The sequence below is a fragment of the Neopelma chrysocephalum genome, unplaced genomic scaffold (genome assembly GCF_003984885.1).
Source record: "Neopelma chrysocephalum unplaced genomic scaffold, ASM398488v2 Primary Assembly neopelma1_43, whole genome shotgun sequence".
Classification (NCBI taxonomy): Eukaryota; Metazoa; Chordata; class Aves; order Passeriformes; family Pipridae; genus Neopelma; species Neopelma chrysocephalum.
In genome coordinates, this window is record NW_020897702.1 from 19,242,991 (window position 1) to 19,269,552 (window position 26,562).

The following is a 26,562-nucleotide window of genomic DNA, read 5'->3' on the forward strand; positions in this document are numbered from 1 at the left end:
AGGATAGAATCACCTCTAGTTTGTTTTTCATGTTCATTAATATTGGTATGCAAATATATCTTGCCTCACTGTATGGAAGAATATGTTCCAATAAAAGTCTTCTCCATCTCAAATGGAAACATTTCTCTATAGCTTATGAATGAGTGATTTCCACAGTCTTGTTTTACTCCTTTACTGTGAGGATACTTGGACTCCTGCACTAAGCTTCACCCTTGAGAGAGCTCCAATGTGGTGATAGACACAGCCATCCAGGCATAGGCTTTATCACAGCTTAATGAAATCAGAGCCTTCAAAATATGCAATAAGATCTTCAGCTTGTGTAATTTTTATATAAAGAGACCTTGGGACGCAAAGGCATAATTTCAATTCTCACTGTTGAATTCAGCATCAGTCGCAGCTTTTTTCTGGGTTGACACTTCAAATCCTTTAAAAATTGCATAGCAATAATACACTCAGGAAGCAATGAAGCAATGACCAAGTCAGACAGAGATGCTAACCTCACATTCAGTTAGAGACAGTCAAGTTTCTTCTCTGGAGGAACTGATACATGTAATTCCCAAACCAGTAGGTTTATCAAACATCCAGAAATGCAGACCACACAGGTAACCAGGAGATAGAAAAGCACCAACCTCAGGAAAGAAAACCAAAGCTGCAATCTCTTCAGAGTGCATGCACAGCATCTGCCTTCCTAGCTTGCAACCTTTAAGTAAGCTTCTTTCCCACATGCTTTTCTTAGTCACGTGTTAAAATAACTGACAGCTACGAGCATTGGTTAGAAACATCAGTATAATGCATCTTGCAGATGCATTAACTCAATGCAGAGTGGTTCCCACTGCAATATTGCAGAGGGAAATAGTGCATGTTGAATACTGAACTGGAAGGTGAGAGCTTTGTCGCACTGAACAAGAGAGGTTTCACATAACAGAGATGCAGTTGCACATCAGCAAGCTCTGCGTAAGATTTCAATGAAGAATTCCTCTTGTGTTGTGTGACTTTAAGAGCAAGTACGTATAGCTTATTGCCACTTTCTCGTAGGCAAGGAGAGATTTTATACATACAAAATATCAATATCAAGACCAAATTTGAAGATATAACGAAATCCAGAAAGGATATTTAGGAATACAAAGGTTCAGGGCTCACTGAACTGCAGCAGTCTCTAAGATCTGAACTAATATTCTTTCTCAGATAAGCTACTGGTGATCAGAGTTTAAAGAATTCACAGGTAAGATTCCATTTGTATCCACTAGAATGGCCAGGAATACACATATAAGAAATTGCATACAAATCCTTGCAAAAGCTTGGGCTGAAGTCAGAACCAGTGGAACATACTCAGCTACATACTCCTACACATCCTTGCAAATTATCTTCTCTGATGCTCTGGAGAAATGAAAATAGTAGATCTCAACTAGAGGTCTCAGAATGAGCAAAATATAATGCACTAGGCCATACCCCAATCTAATTATTCACTTGTAAATAACCATATTCTTTTCTCTTTGAATGCACATATCTTCTCATTTTCCACAAGTCTTGCATCAGGTGAATTGATAGAAGGCAACAAAGATGATGAAGGGCCTTGAGGAGCAGCTGAGGTCACTTGGTCTGTTCATCCTGGAGAAGAGGAGACTGAGGGGAGACCTCATTGCAGTCTACAACTTCCTCGTGAGGGGAAGATGAGGGGCAGACACTGATCTCTTCTCTGTGGTGATCAGGGACAGGACCCAAACAAATGGCCTGAAATTGTGTCAGGGGAGGTTTAGGTTGGATATTAGAAAAATGTTCTTCACCCAGAGGGTGGTTGGGTACTGGAACAGGTTCCCCAGGGAAGTGGTCACAGCACCAAGCCTGACAGAGTTAAAGAAATATCTGGGTTATACTGTCAGGCACATGGTGTGACTCTTGGGGATGGCCCTGTGTAGGGCTAGGAGTTGGACTTCACGATCCTTGTGAGTCCCTTCCAACTCAGCATATTCCATGATTCTGTGATACTGTGAAATTTGCACGGTAGTATCAAACAGATTCACACAGAAAAGACATATATGTTTATGTTGGACATGAAAGCCACAAGACAGATTTTTTCTGCTTTTAGTGGCCTATTGGCATTGCAAAGAACTTATTTGGTCAGCTCCAGCCATGTGAAATGAATAAAAGTGCAGCCGACCTTGCTCCTGGGAAATTATCTTCCCGCCTTTACCCAGGTCCTCTGAATATCAGAAAAGGGACCTGCTAAGGAAGTACAGCTCTGCTATCATTAAGCAGCACTATTACTAATTGAGCCAGGATCAAGCTTTCTTGTTTCCTTTTTCTTGCTCAGTACTTTCCCCTTCCCTCGCCTCTGCAGCTCGTCACTGTTGTGCAGAATCGAGCCCCAGCCTTATCTGCCTGAGCTGCTAATTGAGCATTTTCTTTTCTCAGTTTATAGAGCTCTTCATAGATTTATGAAACAAATCACCCTTCTCCTTTCATAGTTAAAGCCAATCTCAATAAAGACATCTCCTTAAGATCACCAAATTATGATCTAACAAAATCTATTGAAAATTTCAGTTGCACTAAACAAGGTCAATGCTCTAAAAAAACGAAATGTCACTCAGAAATGGAGATCAAAGTAATTCTCTTCCATTCCTGCTGCTGCCATAGAGACCAAGAGAGGGGGAAGAGGGGGAAGAAGAGATTTAACATACTTAATTCTTCCTGAAATTTATAATTGACTACAAGGGAAAAGGGACTATTACCATATTTCTAAAGAATAAAGGAGAAAAAAAGTTGAGCTTTTGACAAGATATAATTACCAGACATTACATATGCAATGCACATTAGTTTGTTCTGTGTAATTTTCTTGAGATTTCCCCCCCCAAATGATTTTATTTTTCTAGAAAAGACAGTATGTGCCTCATCAGTTTACATTCATAATGTTTGAAATCCAAACGCTAGAGGCTTACAATAACTGTTCCAAAATTTAACATTGATAAATAAAGATTTGAAATAAATACTCAGATACACTTCCCATCTGTCAAACATCCCTGAGTATGTTCTCCAGCTAAGATAAATGGTAATCACAGAAAGGATCTTCCTACTCTTCTAAGACTGTGCAGTTTAGCCAGCAGCCAACCCATAGTCATCAAAGCCGACCTGAAGTACCACTTCAGAACAGACTTTACTAAATTATACGTAAATTTTATGGATTCAGCAGTATTACACTTTTAGGGTCTGGCAGGAAAATACCACAGTTCGAAGTGCTCATCAGCACCTAATAATGACTATAGAAAAAGATTTTGATTTTAGCTAAATGTAAATCTCTGGGGGGAAAATCATTATGTTTCCTTTGTTTTGGGTTTGTTATAGCCAGAAAATTCAGCACAAAAAAACTTAGCTACCCAGTTTATGATTCCAAACTGCAACGATTCAAAGCCTGAAGTCTTGGAAAGAAAAAACAACAAATGTTGCTCAGATCTATTAACAATATGCAGGCATCTAAAAATGTGGGGGGGTTTTATTGGTTTGTTTCATATCCAGCTAAATATAAATCAGATCCTCATGTAGTATGGCTCTCTACAGTTCTGCTAGTTTTGGTAATATTATACTAATCCATAACACCTGAGGCCCTGGTTAATCTCAGTATCCATATCTAGCTTTATAATTTCCTAATTTTGGGACTGACGCTACAGTGTCTCAGACACACACAGATCATCTTGATGGAAGTCTCACAAACTGAACCTCATTCTCTAAGTATATACATTTTTAAATATCTACACTGAGGTTTTTTAGATTACATTAATATAAGGGGGAGGGGGGAGTAGAACAGTCCTATGACAAAGGCACTTCAACATAAATAAATATTTTCAGTAGTAGCTATTTGCATTGGTATCAGGCCTCAAAAATTGATAATTCAACTTAACCTTCTAGTGGATTCACCTCTGCAAAGTCAGACCAACGGCTGGCACATAGTGTGTGGACCTGCTCTCCACCTCCAGCAGATGAGCTGATCTCATTTACCATTCTGCCCTTGTCAGAGCATCTTAGGCTGTTTTTATTGTCACTGTAAATTAGAGAGGCTGGAATAGTGAGGTTACTCCAGTGGTGCCACTTCCATATTTTTCTATTCTTCAGCCATGTTCTAAAAACACCCTTTCAAATTAACTGAGTTGATTCTGGAAGTCAACTTTGTGGGCTTAAATGCTGAATTATGTTTTCCCCCTTACTTGGAGAATCCACAATATCCTACTGGGACACAAGGCCTGCCCCTACCTTTCCATAGTACAGCACACTATCAGCAGGGATTTATAATTACATATTTAATGCAATTTCAAAATGAAATAGCCAGGCCACAGCAACTCCTCATTCAGGTTCACAGTGATGCTAATGAGGAGGATGAGATCTGAATTTTGCTTCATCTTCCATGTTGGGACTTATGGGGAAAGGAAAACTAAAACGGATAGAAAGACAAGGTGCAAATTTTATATCTCTTCTCTGCTTTACTCCTAAATTCATGCTGCAAAGTGGGATGATGAGTTTGCGGAGTGGAAGAGACCTACAGAAAAGTCATATCACATCCAGGGTCTAAGCCAGATATTTGTCCTGTACTTGACCATTGTGGCTTCTTATTTTCCATGACTATCATGCATATTATGAGTTCTGATCACACATCTGTTCAGAATTTTGCCTTAAGTGCATACAGTGGTGTCCCCTGTTCCACATCCATGACTGGATAAGCAGAAGAAAATAGGATAGACAGATGTTGCTGGCTCCTGGCAACCTTGTCAATCAGAATTGTACACATTCAACTTTACTATGGGTTACCAACATAAACAAGCTTACTGCTTTCCTCTCCAGCACCATTACAAAATAGGTTTTTTCCTTCCAGTTTTATTTCATTTTTTTAAACACTTGAATTCAATTCTTAGAAGAGGTGCTGGATTGACAGACATGAAAGGAGAAAGGTTAATTTTCCAAACTAGACTAAATTAAAAAAATTAATTTAAAAAAAATAGAAAAAAAATGCCAAGCTTCTTCACTAGTGGAATGAACTGAGTCTTTCATTAACTCAAAAAAAACCCAAACCAAATTTACAATTTACTGTTTTTCAGTCACATGAACAATCATATTTTCTATTAATTGTTCCCACAGACATCAGTGACACTTCAATTAAATGTAGAACCTGTGTAGTGAGTGATCAGGTTTAAATCACTACAGAGTTAATCAGAAGCAAGCAACAAGAATCTGTAAAAAGGAGTAAATGTTGCATAATTTTCAATATTTTGATGACAGAAATTTATTTTTATAGCTAAAAAACCAAGCTCAAGCTGGATGTTCTCCCTGGGTAAGAAGGCCAGTTTTCTGTTTTACAAGCTGGAGGGCACGGTTCTGGGACACAGGAACCCTACTGCTACTCATGCTCAGTGCTGAGAACTTAGAGTTAGGCACAAATAGCAAGTGGTTTAGGATTCGTGAATAAATTTGCATTATTTAAGTAGTGTCTTTTCCTTGTGTACATATCATCTTTACAAGCTCTTCTCAAAACACAGAAACTTTCAGGTGATAAAATTTGAGATCTTAAGGAAACCTCAAAATACAACACCCAAACAAAACAAGGGGTGACACCAGTGGCAACCAACACTGACAGTTCTTACGGGCATTACTACTGTTAAGGACAATAAAACATTAGACTAGATTGCACAGGAAGTTTTAAAATCTCTGTCATGGGAGAAGGTCTTTAGCTAGCCCTGTCATTTGTCCTTCTGGGTTTAAAACCTGTAGATTTTCCACCTCTGAGCTCTCCTTTCTAGCAACTAGGGCCAGAAAGGTTTTGGGGATTTTTTCCAGGGAAAGCTGATCGTCTTTTCTGAGCCACCTAACACCAAGAACTCAGGATTCCAGTGAAGCAGCCCCTGTTATAGTGAGCAACACAACACAGAGCTATCTATTTTCTTTTTCACCAGTGGCAGCTACCATTGTATTCATAAGTCTGTAAAAGGCAGACGGATGGAAGGAAAGCTGACAGCTAAAGGAGAGGATAGCATATTGCCTTTGAATGTTGGGAGGCACAGTGGAATGTTCTTCCTTCTAAAAACTCCTGGTGCTCCTGCTGGGATGGAGTCTCAGCCTAAGCTTTATTTATACCAATTATAAAATAATGATAAAATTATAATGATAAAATAATGCCACAAATTAACATGCTTTATATGACAGTAAAGAAAGAAGCTATGCTGCGAACATGATCAATTAAAATAAACCAGGAGACCACAAGAAGTTGTCCTTGACTGGTTCAGCACTTCTGTAGTCCTGGTTTCAGAAATGCATGGAAACATGAAGGAAATGGAAAAGAGAGGAAGAGTTTTTACAAACTTATATCTTAAATCTATCTTAAATGTATTTTGCACTTTGGCTGAAAAAAATGTCAGTAGGATTTAAGATTTGGCAAGGTACATCAGAAATTAATTTTATTAGATGACATCTTTTACCACACAGAGTTCAAAGCAGGATCTGTAGGTCCACTGAACATCATCTACAAGGACATTTTCACTCTACCACAACATTTATGTCATTTTCTATACAGTGGAAATATAAAAAAATCCAGACAATAACAATCTAAATTTAATGATGAACTAAATTCCAGATAATAATAATCTAAATTTAATGATCATGTGTTAAAAATGTCAACTCTTGAAACACTCTTCATATTTTGCAGTTTAAATAGCATTTACCTTTTACTCCCTTTTTATTACTTAAGATCTGAAGAATGAACCTGATGTGTTTACTCCCTCTGACATCAAGATCCACTTTTTCAAGACAAAGAATGACAATTATTTGCACAAATCAGGCAAATACTATTTAAATAAGGACAATTAACAGATCTGAGGCCAAAAATGACCATACTGCTGCTCTGTAGAACTTATGCTTAACAAAAATAATTTTTTAAAAATCACAATTGTTCTGAAAAAGGACTGCTCTTATTATATTGGTGAAAATAGGCATAAATAGAAACTATAAAAATTTTTGGTGGTTTAAACAAAGTAGGGTTACTCCAATGAAAATAAAGCAAGTAAGAGTAGATTATGGATCAATACAATATAACATTAGTCCAGCTATTTAAATACAGCAACAAGTAAAATGAGCAAATAATTGCAATTTATTTGGTTTCAAGCCATTGCAATATGAAAGTGTTCTCAAACTAGATTTTTGCCATTATTCAACTCAATTACATATGATATTATGTTGTTCCCACCTGCATCCAAATAGCAGGTCATGTGCAATTTGCAATTGCATCTCATTCCAACATCAGTGTTGGCAGCAAAGACTGAATATCTGGAGTTGAATATTTGAGGGTCACTCACATGCTTGACTTTCAAATCATTTCAGCCACTCAGCGCTGGATTCAAGAGACAGAAAAGCTGAAAGGAAAAATATTGTGTGTAGATGGAGTTGGGAGCCCTGCTCAAGGCAGCAGCAGTAGTGAGCTGGCAGTGAATCCACGTTTGTTATTTCCCAGAAGGCCCTGGGAAAATATTCAGTGGAAACTTTCATCACCAAATTGTAAAATAAATAAGTGATGTCTCTTGAAACGTTAAAAAAAAGGTACTGGGACACGTTCTTCTCCCAGTTATACTGCCTTAAAACTAAACATATTCTCCTGTCCCAAATCCAGTTCCTACATACCTCCTTCCTAAAATCTCTAGGCCAAGGATGGTTGCAATTGCAGGTCCCCACTGCACCACCAAACACCCAGAAGTAGGGCTAATCATAGGTCTTCTTTTCAACCTTCTCCTTATTTTGAATTGGAAAGCAACACCTGGGAGTGTAAATTGAATGTTTAGCATGATCCTGCATCCCAGCTTTGTTCAGCAGTGCTGCACCTCCGCTGCTGAGCACTTTTCACTGGTACTGCGTCAACAGGCACCCACAAGTGCCTCTGCTCTGCTCCAGGGATGGTTGAGGATATAGCCTCAGATCCAGCACAGCTTGTGGAAGCCAGAAGAACCTGGAAAGAACAGGAGGTGAATGAGGCCACAGCCTCCTCCAATTTATGCTCCTTCTGTGGCCTCATTCACCTCCTGTTCTCTTCCCATATGGGTTTCTCCACCAGCAAGATGGGTATGACAGCTGGCGTCTGTTTCCAAGGCTCCACTGTGTTCCCTGCTCTCTGCAGTGGCCATCCACCACCCCTCGCTGCTGCCCATGGGTGCCCAAGGTGTGTCTTCCTGCCCATCTCCATGTCACAGATGGTTGTCCCCATTTTGCATGGCTATGACGCAAAAAATGACAGCAGGGATGGCAGCAGTGCTAACCATTGCTTTGCCTTTTCATTTACGCAGCCTTCAGGTGTTCTGGCTACCCCAGGCATTTTGGAAGTCCTATGGAAATGATGGAATTCATCAAAAATAAAGCAGAACAGGGAGCACCTGTGCTGAACCCCAAAGTCTAGACCTCCCCTGGCAACTCCTCCTCATAAATACTATCACCATGTGCAAAGGCAGTTCCAAACATGTGCTGAGCTGCCTGTTCTGCAGCAACAGAAGAGGAGTTCCCTCATCATCCCCCTGTCATTTAATATTAAGTTAGTTTGCTAAGTTTGAGGATATCTCAAAGAATTGTTCAGCTTATCGCTACACCAGATCTTTAAGTTGGGAAGTGTCCTTAACCCTAAGGTCCTTAGCCTGCTGCTGCTGTTGTGGAAAAGATATTCTTCATATTCATGTTTGGAAGGAATTATTTAGAAGGACTGTTTCTAAACAATCGTGTTAGATCTAACATCAGTATAAGAGTGCTGAATTGGGACCTAGGCATTTTTATTTTTTAGGCCTAGAGAGGCAAAATAATCTATGATTTTTCCCCCCAAAAAAGCCACAATAAGCCACAAGAAACTTGTATCTCTCCAATCAGAAACACTGTGACTATCTAAACTACATCTGATTGGCCTCTTTAAAATCCCAGGACCCATATAATGCCCCCTTTCTTTATTATTCTTTAGTTTACAGAATAAACTGATAAGCTGAGAATATATGTGCAGTATACCATGTATTCTGAAAGTGCTCTAGTTGTTAGAGATATTAATAGACACAAGCATAGGCTAAGATAAAATATGAAATCCTTTTCTTTCTGCTAGTAAAAATAAGTAAAAAGCATATCATTTATGAAGTGATATAGAAACAAACTGCACAATCTACAGATAAAGAGAACAAAATGCTCATGGAAGCAAAGCTTATTCGTCACTTTATCTTGCAACCTGACACAGTGCATGCTCAATCTATTTAATTACAGGAACAGAAAAATAACAGAGAAATATATACACAGAACAGCAATGTTTCCAGTCCTACCTTGGTCGTGACAATGCACAGACAATCCATTCTGTAAATCTCCACAGGAGTGTATGTAAATCATAAAAATAAATCAGCAAGGGTGAGGAAAGGCTTTTGAATAGCATGAACAGAACCGGAGGCTTGAATCTGCACAGCCGGCTTTTCCAAGTGGGCCCTCATAAGAAACTCGAGTCCTCCTCCACAATGCTAAAGGCAGGCATGATGCTCACAGGGATCAGTAAACCCACTAGAAATCGTCTCAAGCAAAACTTCCAGGTGGCTTATCAAGCTTGATTGCTGCATTGTTCAATCTGTGATCAAAATATGCTGTTGAATGGTATGCAGCCCTCTAAATGGGAAGATGAGAACCACAACAAGCACAAAAGAGCAAAAGCATCACATTTCAGCCCTAGCTCTGGTTTCACAATTCTGATCTGCTGTTTCAGTATACCCATAAGATTTCCCTTGCCAAGTCTCTCTCTCTCAGCCCCGCTCTCTCTCTCTCGCTCTCTCTCAATCTCTCTCCCTCTCGCTCTCTCCTTCCCTGTCTTTTTTTTCCTCCCCCCTTTCACTCGCTCTCTCCCTCCTCTTTTCTACTAACTCGGAGCAAGCACAAGACGCGCAACTATCGGGCCCATCTATCACAGCGCTGTCCAAAACAGCCAAATATTCTCTGCCAAAACAACTGCTTTGGGTTGTAAGGGGTTTTATAAGAGCATGATTCCTACAAACACATACTGCTGGAAGTGCATGACTGAAACATTAAGGTGTGTGTGAGAACTCATGCGTCACAGCTACAATCGCTCAGAATTACTGGGTCAGATTCGGATTCAGGAAGTGAATATAAATAACAGCTGGATAAGGAGAACTTTAAGTATAACAACAAATAATCAGTCAGGGGAAAGAAACAGGATTTGCATATTTACACATGCACTTCAAGAACAACAGTGACACAATTATAGTTTATCATCCATAACAAAAATCCCTACATTATACACATTGTTCAAAGTCATGGAGGGGAACTTTTTTTCCCCCACCTTTGAAAAATACATCAAACTTTTAATTAAAAAAGAAAGCACCTTGAACAATAGAGCTTACAAACTCTTAAAGTTTTCTCCCAAACTTTTCTTGCATCACTGACAGATCCACGGACTTAATCGATTTATCTCATGTTCTCTATGTTTTGCTCAGTTTTACAGACTGTTTAGCCCCCAAAGCCCTACCTTTCTTGCAGTAATGCTGTTGCAGAGCTTGCCTTTCAGGTGTCTTACATGAATCATTCTGAGTTAGAAAGCTTGCTGTCAGCTCTTACAGTCTTCCCTCTCTTCCAGATAGAGGAAGAGAGAGAGAGAAGAAAGAGGGAGGGAAAGAGAAAGAGACAGAGAAGGAGAAAGATATGTAAAATTAAAGCTCTGGCCAAAGAGAGGGGAAAATCAATGCTCCTATTCACTGGAAAAAAAAATACAGCCAACTGGACTGTTGACAGCAACAAGAGGAAATGTCTAGACACCCATACATTACAATTCACCTTTTCAACATACTGGACAGCACAAACCCCCCTGGGTGCTTTGCTGAGGATCTCTCATTCTCACTCAGAGGTAAAATATGTTTTTAATAAAATAAGCCTTTCCAAGAAAATAAAAGATTTTTTAAGAGTCATCACTCTTTCATAAATCACTCAGGTTATAACCCTAATATTCCTGTGATTGCTGGAGCAGTTAGACACTCAGTAAATGACACATATTATTTTGCCAAAATGAGGTCACTGCTACCAAAGTTACAAAATCCATAGTGAATCAGATATGTGGTCAGAGAGCAATCAACCCTCTTCCAACTATTAAAGTCTTGGTGGATATAACATCTTAAAGAGAAAGTCTCCAGAGCACTTAAAACTCTCTCTAAGGTTTTAACTCACTCTGAGCAACCACATGTGCACAAAACAATGTGATTTGCATTTACAGGCTGTGCTAGAACCTGCAGGTTTTCTCCCTGCTGAGGTTTAATCCAGTAGCCAAACAGTCACACAAGTTTATTAAGCTATAGATTATAGGAAATGGGGAACTTTCAAACATCCTTGAAGTAAGACCCAATTAAGCATCTCCCTAAGAAGAAATTAACCCATTAATAAGGTCTAACCTAAGCCACCCTTGTGCTCTGAGCATGGTAGGGTAAAAGGGAATTCAGTCAACTCTAAAATCAGGAGATATTTTAACACTTGCATTTAAAGCATTCAACAGTTTGTTCTTTTCTAATTGGAAGAGTCAAGCTCATCTAGTAAGGTGTGAAATATTTCATACATATAATTATCTAATGACTTGGCTGTAAAATTTCATCTCAGACTTGAAACTAGCATATGGAGATATATTTTGAAATTGGTCTCTAAGTGCATGATCTGTAAATGCTTCTATTTGCAAGTAACTCTACTCCTGTGAGACAGTCACAGTGAACTCATGATCCTATTCACAGTTTATATGAAAACCAGAGGGTTCTAACCCTTTGGGGATGCCTACATGAACGTGACTCCTCCGGCTCCATCAGTGTACCAAAAAGCTTCCTCCTGGACTCCTCCAATTTTTGACTATCATCTCCTTCTATAAAACACAACAATGAACACTTAACAGGGCAAGAGTTGCATATGTGCTACTCAAGCTTAACACATCATTGAGCAGCATGCTCCCTGAAACATCACCACCTACTTTTTACCCCCCAAATCTTCCATAGCCCCATACAGAAGACAGCCATGCTTTTGGTGACACAGACCCCAGCTTCATCCTTCCACAGACTCATTTTGGTTGCCAGGGCTCCTGCTCATAGCCTCTAACACACACCTATCAGTGACTGGGAACAGACGACTGCTAATGGGTCTCTAGTGTTTCTCCAAAGGATACAGTTCCTCATTTCCATTAACTACCTATCCCAAACGCCAAAAAGAGGCTGAGCTTTTTAATTTTCTTTCTCCAACTAGATACTTTTACCATTCATTTTTTGTCCCCAAGACTAAGATTTTCAAATCCTTGGCACTGCTTTACCCGTCATTAGCAACACCTCCTTCTGCTCTAATTTCTGGAGGTCATATTACTGCTTAGCTCTATTTTTTCTAGCCTTCTTGTTATCTGTACATATGACTGAAGTCTACTATAGAAAGACTTGACCCAAAAACTAAACAAATTGAGGAGCAGCCATCTGGGGTGAAAATATATGGTTTATAGTTGCTTGCAGTCAATTTAGATGGTAAAAAATAACCTCTGTGATGAGCTCTGACTCTTGCAAAACCTTAATATAGGAAGAATAACGGCTGTTTCCCACTATGACACCAGTGGCTCTTGGACTACCATGTGAAAACCACCTACCCAGGTGACTGCTTCCTTCTCCTCTAATTTTACCAAGGTGTCTGTTTTTAAGTCACACAAAAACTAATAATATGAGGTGAGTGGGTAAAATGTGATGGTCTTTATAATGCAGCAGGTTACACTGGACAATTTAATGCTCCTTTCTGGCACTACAGTCTTCACTGTATCCAGGTACTTCCACTGGGATAACCAAAGCGTAAGGTTTAATTAGGCCACTATATTTAGAACCAGAGCCTGCAACATCTAGCTGAATTCAATATTTGTAAAAACAAGCTTCTGTAAAAGCTAAAACCACCAGGAAAGATTCTCTGATTTTTTTTTTAATTTTTCACAATGCACCTTTTTTAATATTTCTTAAATTCTTTTGAAACTCAAATACTATAGAGCAAACTCTGTAAAGAAAAAATAGATTATTATAAAAAGCAAAACTTGCTTATTTTCTTTTATTCAAACAGTAGAAATTAAGAAAAACAAGAGTAGTAGGTCTCCAAGTTTTAGAGTAGACACTAAGAAAGAAGGCATCCAACCAGATTGCTAATACAGCATTAGTAATGTCACCATCTTGCAAAATTTAGCCAGTGACTATTTAGAGCTCTATGCACCTACACAGAGAACACATGAACACACACATGCTCTTACAAATATAGAGAAAGATTTATTTACTCCTAATGTATCTTAATTTGTGTACTATGGAGTTCTTGTTGACGGTATTATATTGCCAGTCATTCGCATGGGGTTATATTTTGTTTCTTGTTGTCAGGTTCCATATTGCATCCAAATAAGCTCCAAAAAAATACTTCCCTTATTACATCTTCCAAGAGGGCAATTGGTGCAGTTGGCAACTTATGTTCTTTACGGTCAGAGCTCATTTATACCACTTGAACCCAGTTCCTGTGTACCACAACTGGTTAGTTAGTAGGCTAACCAGGATACAAGTTATCTGAGTAAGTATATGGTAGAAGGAAAAAAAAAAGAGAGAAATTACTAATCTTGCAGATCCTGGTTATATAGTAAGGATCTGTATTACAGATGAAATGTCAAAATAATTTCTTCTTCATCCAGGAAGAGAAGTTAATACAAATTTCAGAAGGAATGAAGTTCTGTATACCTTAGTCACTAAGAATTTTAATGTAGTTCTCAGGCTGAACCAGAAGCTCAGGAGCGCTGGTGTTAATTTAAAGATCACCAGATTAGCAATTCTACCCCTCCTGACTGCAGCAGCCCTAACAGCAGCAGCTCTGCAACTGGCCTCAGGCCCAGAAGAGTCTCAAACAGAAGCTATAACACAAATCATTCCCTCACCCATGCATGGCAAATTTCATTGCTATTTAGCACAATTGATGTTGGAGTCCTGACCAATTTCTCCAGATGGTAGTTTTCCCAATGAAAAGAAATAGACAATTTTCTTTTGTGTAGGGAAGCGCAGACCTTGCCACTCAGAGTCCTGCAGGTAGATGGTAAAATGGGTGAAGGGAGAAGCGAAGGGTGGACAGGGAGCTCCACTCCTTCATCACAAGGTCTCTGCACCCAGGTGGCCATGGTGGCCCCAGACTCAACAGCCACAGAAAAAAGGGTTTTTTCTTCTTCACAGTTGTGGAGGGGATTCTATCTCTTCTTACCCCAAATACATTCCCAGCCTACCACCCTTTTATGTAGTACATGGGACCTCGCCCCACTTTAGCCAAGCATGGCCCAGAAAAGCAGGAAAAAAAGCTACTTCTGTTTTTCTAATAGACAATCCACTAGGAACTTCACTGGCCCACTTTGGTGAGGGCATTATTGTATGTAATACCTGGCCCCTGGTTGCTGTACCTGGTGGTGTGTAAAGGCATTTGCCTCCAAGGGTCCTTGGTCAGACAGCAATGCAGTGACATTCCTGCCCCTCCAGGAGTCAATGTAAACAGATGATCACAGAGTAAGTGACAATGTAAAGGACATGGGAAGGTATACATTCCAAACTCCCAAGCAAAGTAGGTTCAGCAGTGAGATCTGACCAGGCTATCCAGGCTGTTATCCAGTCTAGTCTTAAAAATCTCAACAGATGGAAATGGTGCAACCTCTCCAGTAGTCTCATTGTCACAAACTCACCCTTTTGGGGACCTATGAGGAAGAAGGTAGTGAGGCAAGCTGGGAACACAATATGATTCGTAGAGTTGTAGGAAGTGCACATTCATCATCACAGGGTCTGGGGCAGAGGATGGGGACAGGTCCCTAGAGCCATCCTAAAGCTCTAAAGAGCCTTGGATAAGCTAGTCTTTTGAAAGCTCCGCAACCCTCACTAGTTTAAAACTTATGCCTAATGATTTTTGTACCTATTATTTCCCATACAAAGCCATAATTGTTTTCTCATTTTCCACAAATCCCTTATTCAGAATGAAATAGAAATGCTTCAGTTACAAATGCTCTGCTGGCTCTATGTGGGCTGGGATACTGTGAAACAGAATCACAGGGTACTCAAGGACAGTATGTCCTGAAGTTGTTCTCAACTCTCAAGATCAATGGTGAATGAAGAGTTCATTCTAATTCTTGAGCAGTCTGCCTGGGGAAGTAAATCTAACAACCAACTGATCATCAGCAACTGAAAAGCTCTGGTGCATATGTTTAAACATGTAGCCATTCCTAAATAGCTATGTGTCACTGTCAAAGGAGCATGCCACTAACACTCAAGCACACTCACTTGAAAAAAGAAATCAGACAAAATGAGTCTTTCAAGTCATCATGAACTGACACACTAAACCACAAGTTCCTGGAAATGAAAACAAAACATCTGCTATCTGCTATCCCATGGTACTGGTGAAAGAAGAAACTGAAGAAAATACCACTCACAGCTCTGAATGTTTCAGAGTTTGGCAATGGAACTGCTTTACTCTCAGGTACACTTTGTACTGGAGAGTACAAACAGCATGAAAATTTAGTTCATAGAATTGTTGATGGAGAAACATTCCGTCCAGCAGTTTGCAGTAACTCTAAGTAGGGAAGATAGTGCATTGTTCAGCTGAGCATTCGTAACATAAATTTTGTTGTGAAATTGGGATGAGATTCACTACATCCCAGGATTTCTACAATATCTTCATGGACACAATGTATTTAGGGTATATATCAAGCTTTTGATGATTCCTTGCTTTGGGGAAATAATATCTTTCATAAATATAAAGACAAATTTCAATGAGTATACACGTTCTTATATTTCAACTTCTAAGTACCATCATGGTCCCATATGGTACCAAAGTTTTTCTGAAAAAATTGGGAACACAACAACACAAGAAACTCAGAAAATCGTGCTAGGCAATTGGATCTTTAGATTTTGAAAATTTAATGGACAGAGAAATCAATCTAGACCTGGAAATAAATCTCATGGAAAAGCCTTAGACAAGAGGAACAATCTGAAAGTTTCCACTGTTAGAAACATTTATTGAAGTCTACAAGGTATCACACAAGCATGCCAACTCAGTTAATATCTGGGTCTTTTTCATCATGTTTCCAGCTTGCTTACTTTAAAAGAAAACTTAAGTTTCTTTCAATTCAAAAAGAAAAAATACACAATGATTTCAAGGCTGAAAGTCTACACAGTAATATCTTAGCCCAAGTGAATTGTTCCAGCCAAGTTGTGAACCTATGAAAATAATAGGTATTATAATGAAACACTTATAACTTCACTATTGCAAGTAGCAAGACAGAGAAATGTAACATACCCCCTTACCATAGCCATGAAGTTACGTTGTTCAACATAGTTTTATGATAGGTATCATTAGACTGCCCATACAAAAACCATCAGTTTGCTGAAATTTATATTCCGCCATACTGACTCCAGACCGAAAAGAAACTACAACACACGAGAGACTGAAAACACCTTGAATAAAATTTACTAACTGTGCAACAACATGGACTTCAAAACTAGATTGAAATGAAACCATCTTGAGATCAGCAAATCTGTAGAACCATCAGCAACATTAACAACATTTGTACATAAAAATTAAAATTATATCCTGCCTTGGTCAGCACAAAATGAACAGGGCTAGCAAAAAACAGCAATAAATTGCAGCTATAAGCCTCATTAGGATGTGGTAATGTACATGCAGCCAATAAGCAGCAAAAAATAAATGCAGGAGCTCAAATTCAGTATGTTCTACACACTTCACCTCCAGCAAAACCTCACTAAATAAGGATTTCATTCTCCATCACAAAAAAGAGTGGACAATACCTTTGTCTTTATGTCTATCACATAATTTTCAAAAGTTGGGTTCTCCTTGTTGTGTTCACCACATTGTCCAGATACTTCCGATCCATTGGAAGCTGCAGGCTAGAGAGCAGGGGGGAAGAAAAATCAAATAAAGGAGCTGAGATGTGCACTATAATTCTATTACATTTAAATATAAAGATTAGCATGTACATACAAAAGGGTAGCCTGAATTCAGATAAATATCAGGTGGCTTACACATAAGATTTTCACTTCGATGTTTTGTCATGCAAAACTTTTTGGGTTTAATCTTACAGGCACTGTAATGGAAGTCTGTGAAAGTCTTAATAGGCTAAATCTGCAAGATGATGCTTATCGTAATCTCTGGGTGACTTCAGAAGGCGTTCAAGGTGCTCTGCAGCTCTCAGCATCAGAATGTAAAGATAAGGAAGGAAATCAGTGCCTTGACCAAAAGACCTACTGACCGTGATGGGGTTCTCATCTGGAGTAGCTGCAGGAATATATAATAGATCTCCTCACGACAACAACTCAATTATCTGATTTGGTTTTTTATTTCTAATTCATTACATTCTCGTAGGTGACACTTTTTTTTAAAGAGTTTCATGTTTGTCTAGAAGCCATATATGTAAATCTCTTAAATTCAAATGCTTTTTTTTGTTATTTTTCCTTCATTTACACAAATTTCAATCTTACATTGCTTACACAATACCCTCATAAAACACATAGTATTTCTTCAAATAATATCTTTGGCAGAAGATATAGTAAAAGGCTGTATTTGTTTTTTCAATTTTCCTGCTGGAAATCTAATACATTACTGTAGCTTTTACATTAAGACAGTAAATATTACAAATGACATCTCCGTTTACAATGCTTTGCCCTGCAAAAACGTGCTTGAAGAGTTAGTTTTTGAATGAAACATGATGATTGCCTCTCACTTGGATCTCAGAATATTTCTGGGCACTGCAAGAGCACGAACAGGAAATTGGGGCAGATTCAAATAGAGTACAGTGTCTTGTATCTGTCAGTGCTGAGCATCACACACAGTCAGAGTGATTTAGACCCATCCTGTTTTAGCCTGTGTAACAGGAGTGCAGTCAATTTTAACACAACAGCCAAGAAATTGTTAGCATTTTAAGCAGACCAACCATTGCCAGTACAACTTAGAAAACAACAAGCCACTGCCACAGAAACAGCCAAATCACATCCACATGTGCAAATGTTTTCTCCTCTGATCCTAGATTGTTTATTTAGGGCTCTGTCCAGCAAAGACTGAATGCTGGCCCTAATCCAGGCAACTACTTAGACACGTGCTTTTAGCTTCACTGGAACCAATGGCACGAGTCTTGTGCTCCAGTAAAGACTGTGTTTAAAAGTTGGATCAGGCCCAGCAGCTCAGCATTACATGGGGCTGAGTACACAGGACTCCATGCATGTCCTCTCTAAGGTTACAGCTTCTCTCAGATGGAGAACCGTGCATTCCTTTGTCTGGTTTCTAGTCACCAAAAGGTGTTGAATATTTCCCATTTGTAATCTGGAAGGGAGGAAGGGACAGCGAGGAAACCAGGCCAAAATTTTGCAAGACAGAAGGGAACTGAACCCAGGTTTTGCCTCTGAGCCTACAGAAAATCCAAGCAACTCCCCAAGTATTTCTTTCAGGAACGGAAAATTGGTTTTGCAAGGAGCTAAAAAACACACATAAAAAAATTTCATTTCATCTTTTCTTTCCTTGAATACCTGACATAAGTGGTTTCCATTGTTATTATTTACATGCAACAATATAAATTCTGGAAATCAATACTTTATTATTTTCTCTAATCATCAAGACCTAAAGGATCCTGATCCTAAAGGAGCTCAGCTTCTGCAACTTCTCAAAAGGGGTCTGACAAGTTTCAGCAAAAACTACATACTCTATGAGAGTATTTATCAAATGAGTGCAGCTGCAAAATTGGATAAGAAACTTACTTTGTTTACATTTTACATATTTTTCCTCAAATTTTTCACTATTAGCTGACTCTAATATTTGGAAAGAACATAAAACAATGTCATAGGATGCTATGAAATGTTTCCATTGTTTTCCTTAGGGAAATGGGTCACAGATTCACTGTAAAGAGCAGCAAATCAAGGACATTAGGCAGGTTCAAACAGCTCAAGTAAGAGTATTTGTAATAACTCAGGAACATCTCTCTGTTCCAGTGTATTAAGGTTCAATAAGCCTTAGCAAAATAATATATGGTTTCCAAACTGAAACAAAGTATATGTTAACAATCCCTCTGAACATGAAGAGATATTTAATTTTGTGTTATGAAATAAATGGGACTGTATAATCCAAGAGGCAAAAAGGATACTTGCAGTGTGTTGTGACAGATTTATTAAAAACTAACAATCTTGGATCTGAGTCTTTTCTTATTCTTGATTACATACAATCCTCCCTTTAGAAGCCATGTAAAAGCCTACCCTGTCTAAAATTATCTGTACACTTTATAGCCAAAAGCTATCTGCTCGTGCAAAGGAAGTGTTTCAACAACACCTCAATATTCCTGAACCATGACCTGAGATGTGGAATGGGCAGCCTCAGTGTGACACAGTACAAATGCAGTGGACAACATGCACCATGCTCGTACATCCTTGTAGGAGGTTCTGGAAATAATGACTTCAAGCTTGAAGTAAAACTACTGCCAAAGACTTTTTATCAGACCCCTGTATCTAGAGGGTTGGGAGTTAGAACAATTCTATCTTCCTCTTCACAGAAGAAAACATGATCTTATTCTCTTCAAGTTGGTCAGAGAAACAGAAGAGATTTTACAAGCAAATGTTGCCTAAGCAGATCAAAACTTCATTAGGTAACTTTGCTCACATGGGCAGTAACCATGAGCATTGTAGATCACACTAAAAGCAACCTTGTAATTTTGTGTATAATCAACACTAATCTATGTAGCTTTTAATTAAGAGGTACTATTTAGACTGTAATCTCTTCAGGGCAATGTCTCTTTTATTGTGCAAACTTATAGCATTATTTAAATGTTTATTAATAAAATAGTAAGCACATTATCTACCTTGATAATTTTATCTAATTTTAACAGTGCTCAGCAAAGTTTTTCTGCGTTAATAACACATCTTTCCGATAGCTTATTAGGACATGTACAATTGACACAATCAACCGACAACAGAATTCTTGCTGATTATTTTTTGCCAAAGTACATAGCTCGGAGTTATTAAAGACTTGTCACTGATTCCACTTTCAGTAGGCAGCATGTTCCAGTGTATGTCTGAGCCAGCATCCAGACAGAAGGAGCATCTGCCCTCACAGGCAATTATGGTGTATGGGGTTTCCAAGAGTTTCTATGGGAGGTCTTCCTATAGCAGCCAAGCTATAGGAATGGTGGATGAAGTCTATTGTAAGGCTGCAGAATTAATACCTGATTTAGATATAAATATATATATACATCAATAGGAGGTGCTTGTAACCATCCACAATAGTTATCAGGTTTACTTCTCGGGGTGAAGCTTAACACGGAGAATATAAAAAATATTAAAAAAAACACAAGAAATATATAGGCCAACATTATTCTGCTCTTCCACTCTCTAGGATATTGCTTCCAGAACTTTGAATATACTTGCACACACACACACACACACACTTGAATGGGATATTTTCTAGAAACATGCACCGCTTTGTGGCCAGAAAATGCTGATCAGCTTTACAAAGGGACTAGGAGGGTGGATGGGAGTGTGAGGAGCTACAGCCCAGAAGACAAATAAGTATGCAACTGCCTCAGGGTTCAGAGAGCTAATGCGCCGCCTTCTGCAGCTATTGGCTTAGGGAACACTCTCCTGTATGCTTTCAGCAAAAGAAATTCAAAACACAAGCTATTCTGTCCTTTGCCACTTTGTATCACCAATTGGTAGCTCTGCTCCTGTCCCACAAGAGCCTGTCAATAAATACCTGCTTGCCCCAAGTGATTTACATAAGGAGAGGAAAGGTATAAAAAAACCTCAGTGATCTGTTAACTTTTGGATGCCAATATCTGTCAGGAAATCTATCATCTTGGTTAACCAAATGCTCCAAGGAACATATAGTGCTGAGAGATGCTGCTTTTACTTAATTAACTTTTTCTAGAGTAAGCATATTTGAAAATCATTAGAACATTTAAAAAGCTACATTTCAACATAATATATGCTGGAATTATCCATTTTACAGGACACTGATGTAAATTAATTCATTCTGCAGCTATGCTGGACTTTGAAGAAACCTGAGCTGAACTGAGACGCTCAGCAGGATGCTGCCACTAGCACAGAACAGAGCACACCTCTGCACCAGGTATAGCCAACCTGCTCACACTCTGTTCAAGCTGTGTGTGAACTAGAACTGGAATCAAGTCAAGTTCATCTGTTACAACATGCCAGCAACAGCGAGAATGCCTTCTGTGCCTCTGATCTGTCCTCCACGGCCTGCACCTTTCTGCCATATCTAGACAGAGTTGACAGCTCTCCTAAATGTGCTGTGAGCATCACTGGACCACAAAAACAAAAAGTTGTACATCTTGGTCAGATTGTGGGAGACAAAGCATCACTGAGGGTTTGAAGAGTTTTTCCTGCAATGCCATGCAGAGACTCTAAGATGTGCTTTGCTCTTTCTGTACCCTGCTAGTCCTATTTATATGCCTCTTATAGTCCTTATCACAGGAAGAAATGTCATTCAACAAATTTTTTGACAGGGTACTTTCATCGATATCACAGATGACTGAAAACCTGGACAATCCCAGAGCAGGCCATGCTAGAAACTAAAATCAAAATATAATCCCACAGAAGTCAGGAAGTTTAATTTGCCTCAGTTGGGCCTAAATTTCAGTCCAGAAATAATATAACAGAGCTCTCTTTTTGTCCACAAAATCCTGTAAAAAAGAAGATGCCTACTGCAGTGTTTCTAAGGTCCTGTAGAAAGGCATGATTCCAGGCCAAAAGACTTAGACATCAGAAAGGATTTTATTTCCATTTCCATGTTAGGTTTTCTGGTTCATTGATGGCATCAAGGTTTGCTCCACATCACATCGCATTAGCTCAGACTTTGCAGCTGTCTTAAGTCAGGATGATGTTGCAGATCACTACGAGGTTTTATGGCTAAGCCCTGTAAGAATGTCACCGCACTTTCTTCTGCACCAGTCTTCCCAATATGACCAGTAAATGTGAACAGAGAAAACAAAAATACACATTTGGGCATGGATTCTTCTGTATAAATCACATCACAAGGTTTTAATTTTTTTTTAAGTTATTGTATTTGGAAGTGAGCATAAATATCACAATAATATTTATTTTGCCCTGGGATTTTTATGATTCCACTTCAGCTAATATGGATTCAACCTTTCAGAAAATTTTATGACAGACTTAAAGACTGTTACAGCTCAGGAACAATTATTTGGCTGTTGGCTTGTGTCTCGGAAAGGTCAGGATCTGATTTAATGCTGCTCCACTCTCCCGAGAGCAAGTCTTGTTCTCACTGTGTTTCTGGATGTCAGAATGTCACTAGCGAACTTTGCGTTTGCTCCTTCCTGAAACAGATTTGACCATCCAACTAAAAGCTGTCATCCAGGCTATCACTTACTGAGTAGTCGCTTTGGCTGAACTAACACAAAATCTATACTCAAACCCCATCTCCCTGACTATCCATTTCACACAATTGTCCACTTGCACTGTGACTCTGGTCTGGGGCAAGACAACTCACTTTCCAGGCAGGAAATTCAGGCAGGGAGGAGACACTAGCTCATGTTTCAGCTTTCGTCCTCCCAGATAGAGAGTTCAGATGAAGCTGGCAGGAGTCAGCTGGCTCCACAAACTCAAGCCTTGTGACTGACCTGAAGACACACACAGGATTCATCTTGATGATCCAGGCTCCATCTCCAGTGTTGCTCATTATCAAAAAAGAGAATCATAGAATGGTTTGGGTTGGAAGGGACCTTTAAGAGTCATCTGTTTCAATGCCCCTGCCATGGGCAGAGACACATTCCACTAGATCAGGTTGCTCAGAGTCCCATTCAACTTGATCTTGAATGTTTCCAGGGATGGGGCATCTGCCACCTCTCTGAGCAACCTGTTCCAGCATTTCACCACTCTCATTGTAAAAAAAAAATATTTCTTATATATAAATATAATTCTACCCTCTTTTAGTTTAAAACCATTATCCCTTGCCCTGTCACAATAGGCCCTGCTAAACAGTTTGTGCCCATCTTTCTTAAAAGCTCCTTTTAGATACTGGAAGGTGCTCTAAGGTCTCACAGAAGCCTTCTCTTCTCCAGGCTGAACAATCCCAGCTCTCTCAGCCTGTCTTCATAAAAGAGATGCTCCAGCTCTCTGATCATCTTTGTGTCCCTCCTCTGGACTCACTCCAACAGGTCCAGATCCTTCCTGTGTTGGGAGCTGGATGTAGTACTCCAGGTGGGATCTCAGGAGAGGGGATTAAAGGGGCAGAAAAGAGGAGACCTCATGCAGAGCTTTATTTTCGAGCTGGGGTACAAACCAAGGCACTGGTGTGTCTCCTTTCCCAGGCAGCAGAGAGTCACTAAGGTCATACAATGCTGGACTGTGCCACGTGTAATGGTTCATGCAGCAGAGAGGGACCAGGGCACTGTGCAGCTACCAAGTCCTTGCAAACACAGGCCTTGAAAGGGCTGTTGCTTGGGTACAGTCTCCCCTGCTGAGACCTAGCACACCAAATACTGGTGGGCGGCACGACCTGCTGTGGTAAAGAGGAAAAATGAGCAAAAAAATCACTGCAAAGATGAACTGTGCCACAAGGATGAAGAGGTAAATAATTCACCGTTCAGATGCATGAGAATGACACTCAAAGCATGAGACTGGACAGACTGGTTGCAGTTTTCAGACAAAGACCCACCCCAGCTGTAGCTCCATACCAGGCAACTACCCACATAAGAAATTGAGACAATTAACTTATGTATGGCTGAGTTCTTACTCTGAGTATTTTCCAAAACCTTCTTGGTAGTAATGTTTTTAAAGTCCATCAGGCAAATTTAGATGCCTTTAAACATAAGAATTAATAAGATTAAAATGTTAAACAAATAAATGCATTTCTCACAGCTCAATGGGATCAGAGTCAGATCATTCTCCCCATTCCTTTACCTTTCAGACACCAGCCTGCACTTTGATGAGCATAAAGAAGACGAAACATGAAGAGTAATTGGGGATATTAAAGTTCTATTTCTTTCAAATAAAGCAGAAGCTATTACTGAATTCATCTGGAGGCTGGAGGAAAAGGACTAGAAAAATTAAAAGGCTGAACATAATTAATGAATGCCCATTTAGAATTGGCTATCATAAAACATCTTGGAGGCTAAATCTACAGCTGAAGAGAGCAGGCTGTATGCAGAAACAGACTCCGAAAGGAGCTCCATATGCACTGTACCAAGCTGGGGGAAACTCAGGGAGATGTGGTTGCACAGGGAGGTCCCTTCAAGCATGGAGTAATGACACCTGCCAAAAGCCCTGCAAGCAGAAAGGTCAGTTGCAGTAAGAATAACATGTTAAAGCACATGTTTTGATTCCAGTTGTGCCCACCTCCATATATATTATTTATTAGCCTCAGTGGAGTCCCTTCACATTTAAGCCCACATTAGTGAAATCACATTCTTGCTCTGAAAATACAAGCAGACCACAGCTGGAAGCAAATGCAAATACTTGGAATCAGAAAACAGAAAGTAAGTCATTAATTGTAAAGGAAAACATGACTAATGATTTTAAATTAAATAATATTTGCATGCTATTTTAATTAGCAAGGATAATGTTTATTTTAATCACATAGAAGTTCTGGATACATAAATTCCAACCTACATATTTTAGTTGCCATAACAACTCGATACATTTATTCTCTTGTGTCATTTTTTATTGCATCAGTGTGGATTTATTTTTTTTTTAACAACTAAAAAAAACTCCAACTGCTTTGGTTGCTACAATAACAGTATTTTTTAATTGTTCTTTTCACAATTAGTTTTTCTTAAAACCAATATAATTTTCCTCCAAAGATGTTCCTAGCACAGTGTGGGAATTTTACTACCAATTTCAGAGCTCAGTGCTGGGTTTGCCAGAAATCCCAAGGATATATACAGCCCTTTACCTCAAACTGCTACTCCAGCGGTCCTCTTTAGGATATACAGCTTGAGATCAAGATCATAACAGAAGGCCCACACAGTAACAGCCCCTACTTGGTGCATTTTCCCCTTAAAACCAGAAATAAATTAAACGAGCACTAGACTCTTCAGAAAGGTGCATAGCTATAACAGATTTGAGGCAGCAAACATAGCTGCAGAGATGTAAAACAGTTAAGTAAATCACTGCAGTGCTCTCAAGTCAGGAGGATCTTACAGAGTGGTTTCCACTTTCCATACACAATGATGTAGCACATGATGAGCTCAACTCCACTTTTATCCAGGAGGAGAACTGATTCCTAAACTCTTGGGACCTCCATCTTTTTACAGATACAATCAAATGGTACCATGATGGAGGGAAGAGGGAGGAGGAAGATAGCCTTTGTCCTTCCCTCTTTCCAGCAGACCAGAGGCTGCTGTTGGCTATTGACCTTTCCCAGCGTTGCACCCCCTCAAAAGGGCCCATTTCAATTAAATTGTAATTACTTAACTGCTGATGTTGCATTTTTATCTGGTCCCCTGTGACAACCATAATGAGACTGTATTAATTAATAACAATTATAGTAAGGTGCAAGACGAGGAACTGCTTGGTAACCATTGTTCCATACAGCTGTGATGGAGTGACCTCAGATTAGAGATAATAGGGCATTTCTGAATGTAAGGTCAGAGTTTTTGATGGAAAAGGACTAGTGCAATGGCTCCTATGGGCTGCCTTGGCTTCTGGGAGCTGTTCTTCATTTACTGCTAAATATAATAATCTCTACTTCAGTCAGGAGAATTATGATCATTGCTTTCAAAGGACTGTATTCCTCTTAGTTCCCAGGAGAAAAAGAGTGTATGTGTGTTACCACACACAGTTTATGACAGGATCTACCCCTCATAGCATCTTTCACTACTAAAAATGCTACAAGAGAGCTGGAGAAGGACTTTTGACACAGGCATGTAGTGACATGACAAGGGGAAATGTCTTTAAAGAGGACAGGTTCAGACTGGGTATCAGGAAGAAATTCTTTACTATCAGGATGGTGAGGCAATGGAACAGGTTGCCCAGAGAAGTTGCAGATGCCTCATACCTGTAAGCATTCAAGGCCAGGTTGGATGGGAGTTCAGGCAAGCTGGTCTAGTGGAAGATGTCCCTGCCTGTGTCAGGATAAATGGAACTAGATGATCATTAATGTCCCATCCAACCCAAACCATTCCATGATTCAAACAACTCGAAATAGGAGTAACATCCAAGAGTGCTATATACTACATGATAACCTTGTATAAAATATATTTTAATAAGAAGTCATTCAGATAATGTGATTGAATTCTGATTTATCTCATGATCTGCTGCAGGTCCATAGCAAATCCAAGAACAGAAACACTCTCCTGTCTCCACCACTGGCCCACACAGTGTCTTCCTATTTATACATACCTCCAGAGAAATCACAGAGGAGGAAACTATCCATGTTTCTCTTGAGACTAAGTTTTGTGCATGTTCTTGCCAGAAATGGTGAAATTAAGTCAGTCTACTCCATAGCAGTAATAAAACTGGTCCTATTTTTAGAACAGGACTGATATATCATAAA

At 39.3% G+C, this 26,562-nt stretch overlaps 1 protein-coding gene across 9 annotated transcripts in view; it reads right to left on the minus strand.

The window, feature by feature from the left end:
• The window catches only part of DLG2 (discs large MAGUK scaffold protein 2), a 1,039,246-nt gene that overhangs the window by 876,702 nt on the left and 135,982 nt on the right, over nucleotides 1-26,562 (minus strand). For 6 of the 9 annotated variants that reach the window (XM_027677513.1, XM_027677512.1, XM_027677530.1 and 3 more), the window contains exon 5: nucleotides 16,842-16,940. In XM_027677513.1, the coding sequence (XP_027533314.1) occupies nucleotides 16,842-16,940 (99 nt within the window). Of the gene's footprint in view, nucleotides 1-9,308; nucleotides 9,828-16,841; nucleotides 16,941-26,562 lie in introns of those variants that run through there. The other 3 variants (XM_027677525.1, XM_027677521.1, XM_027677522.1) reach the window with 1 other exon arrangement.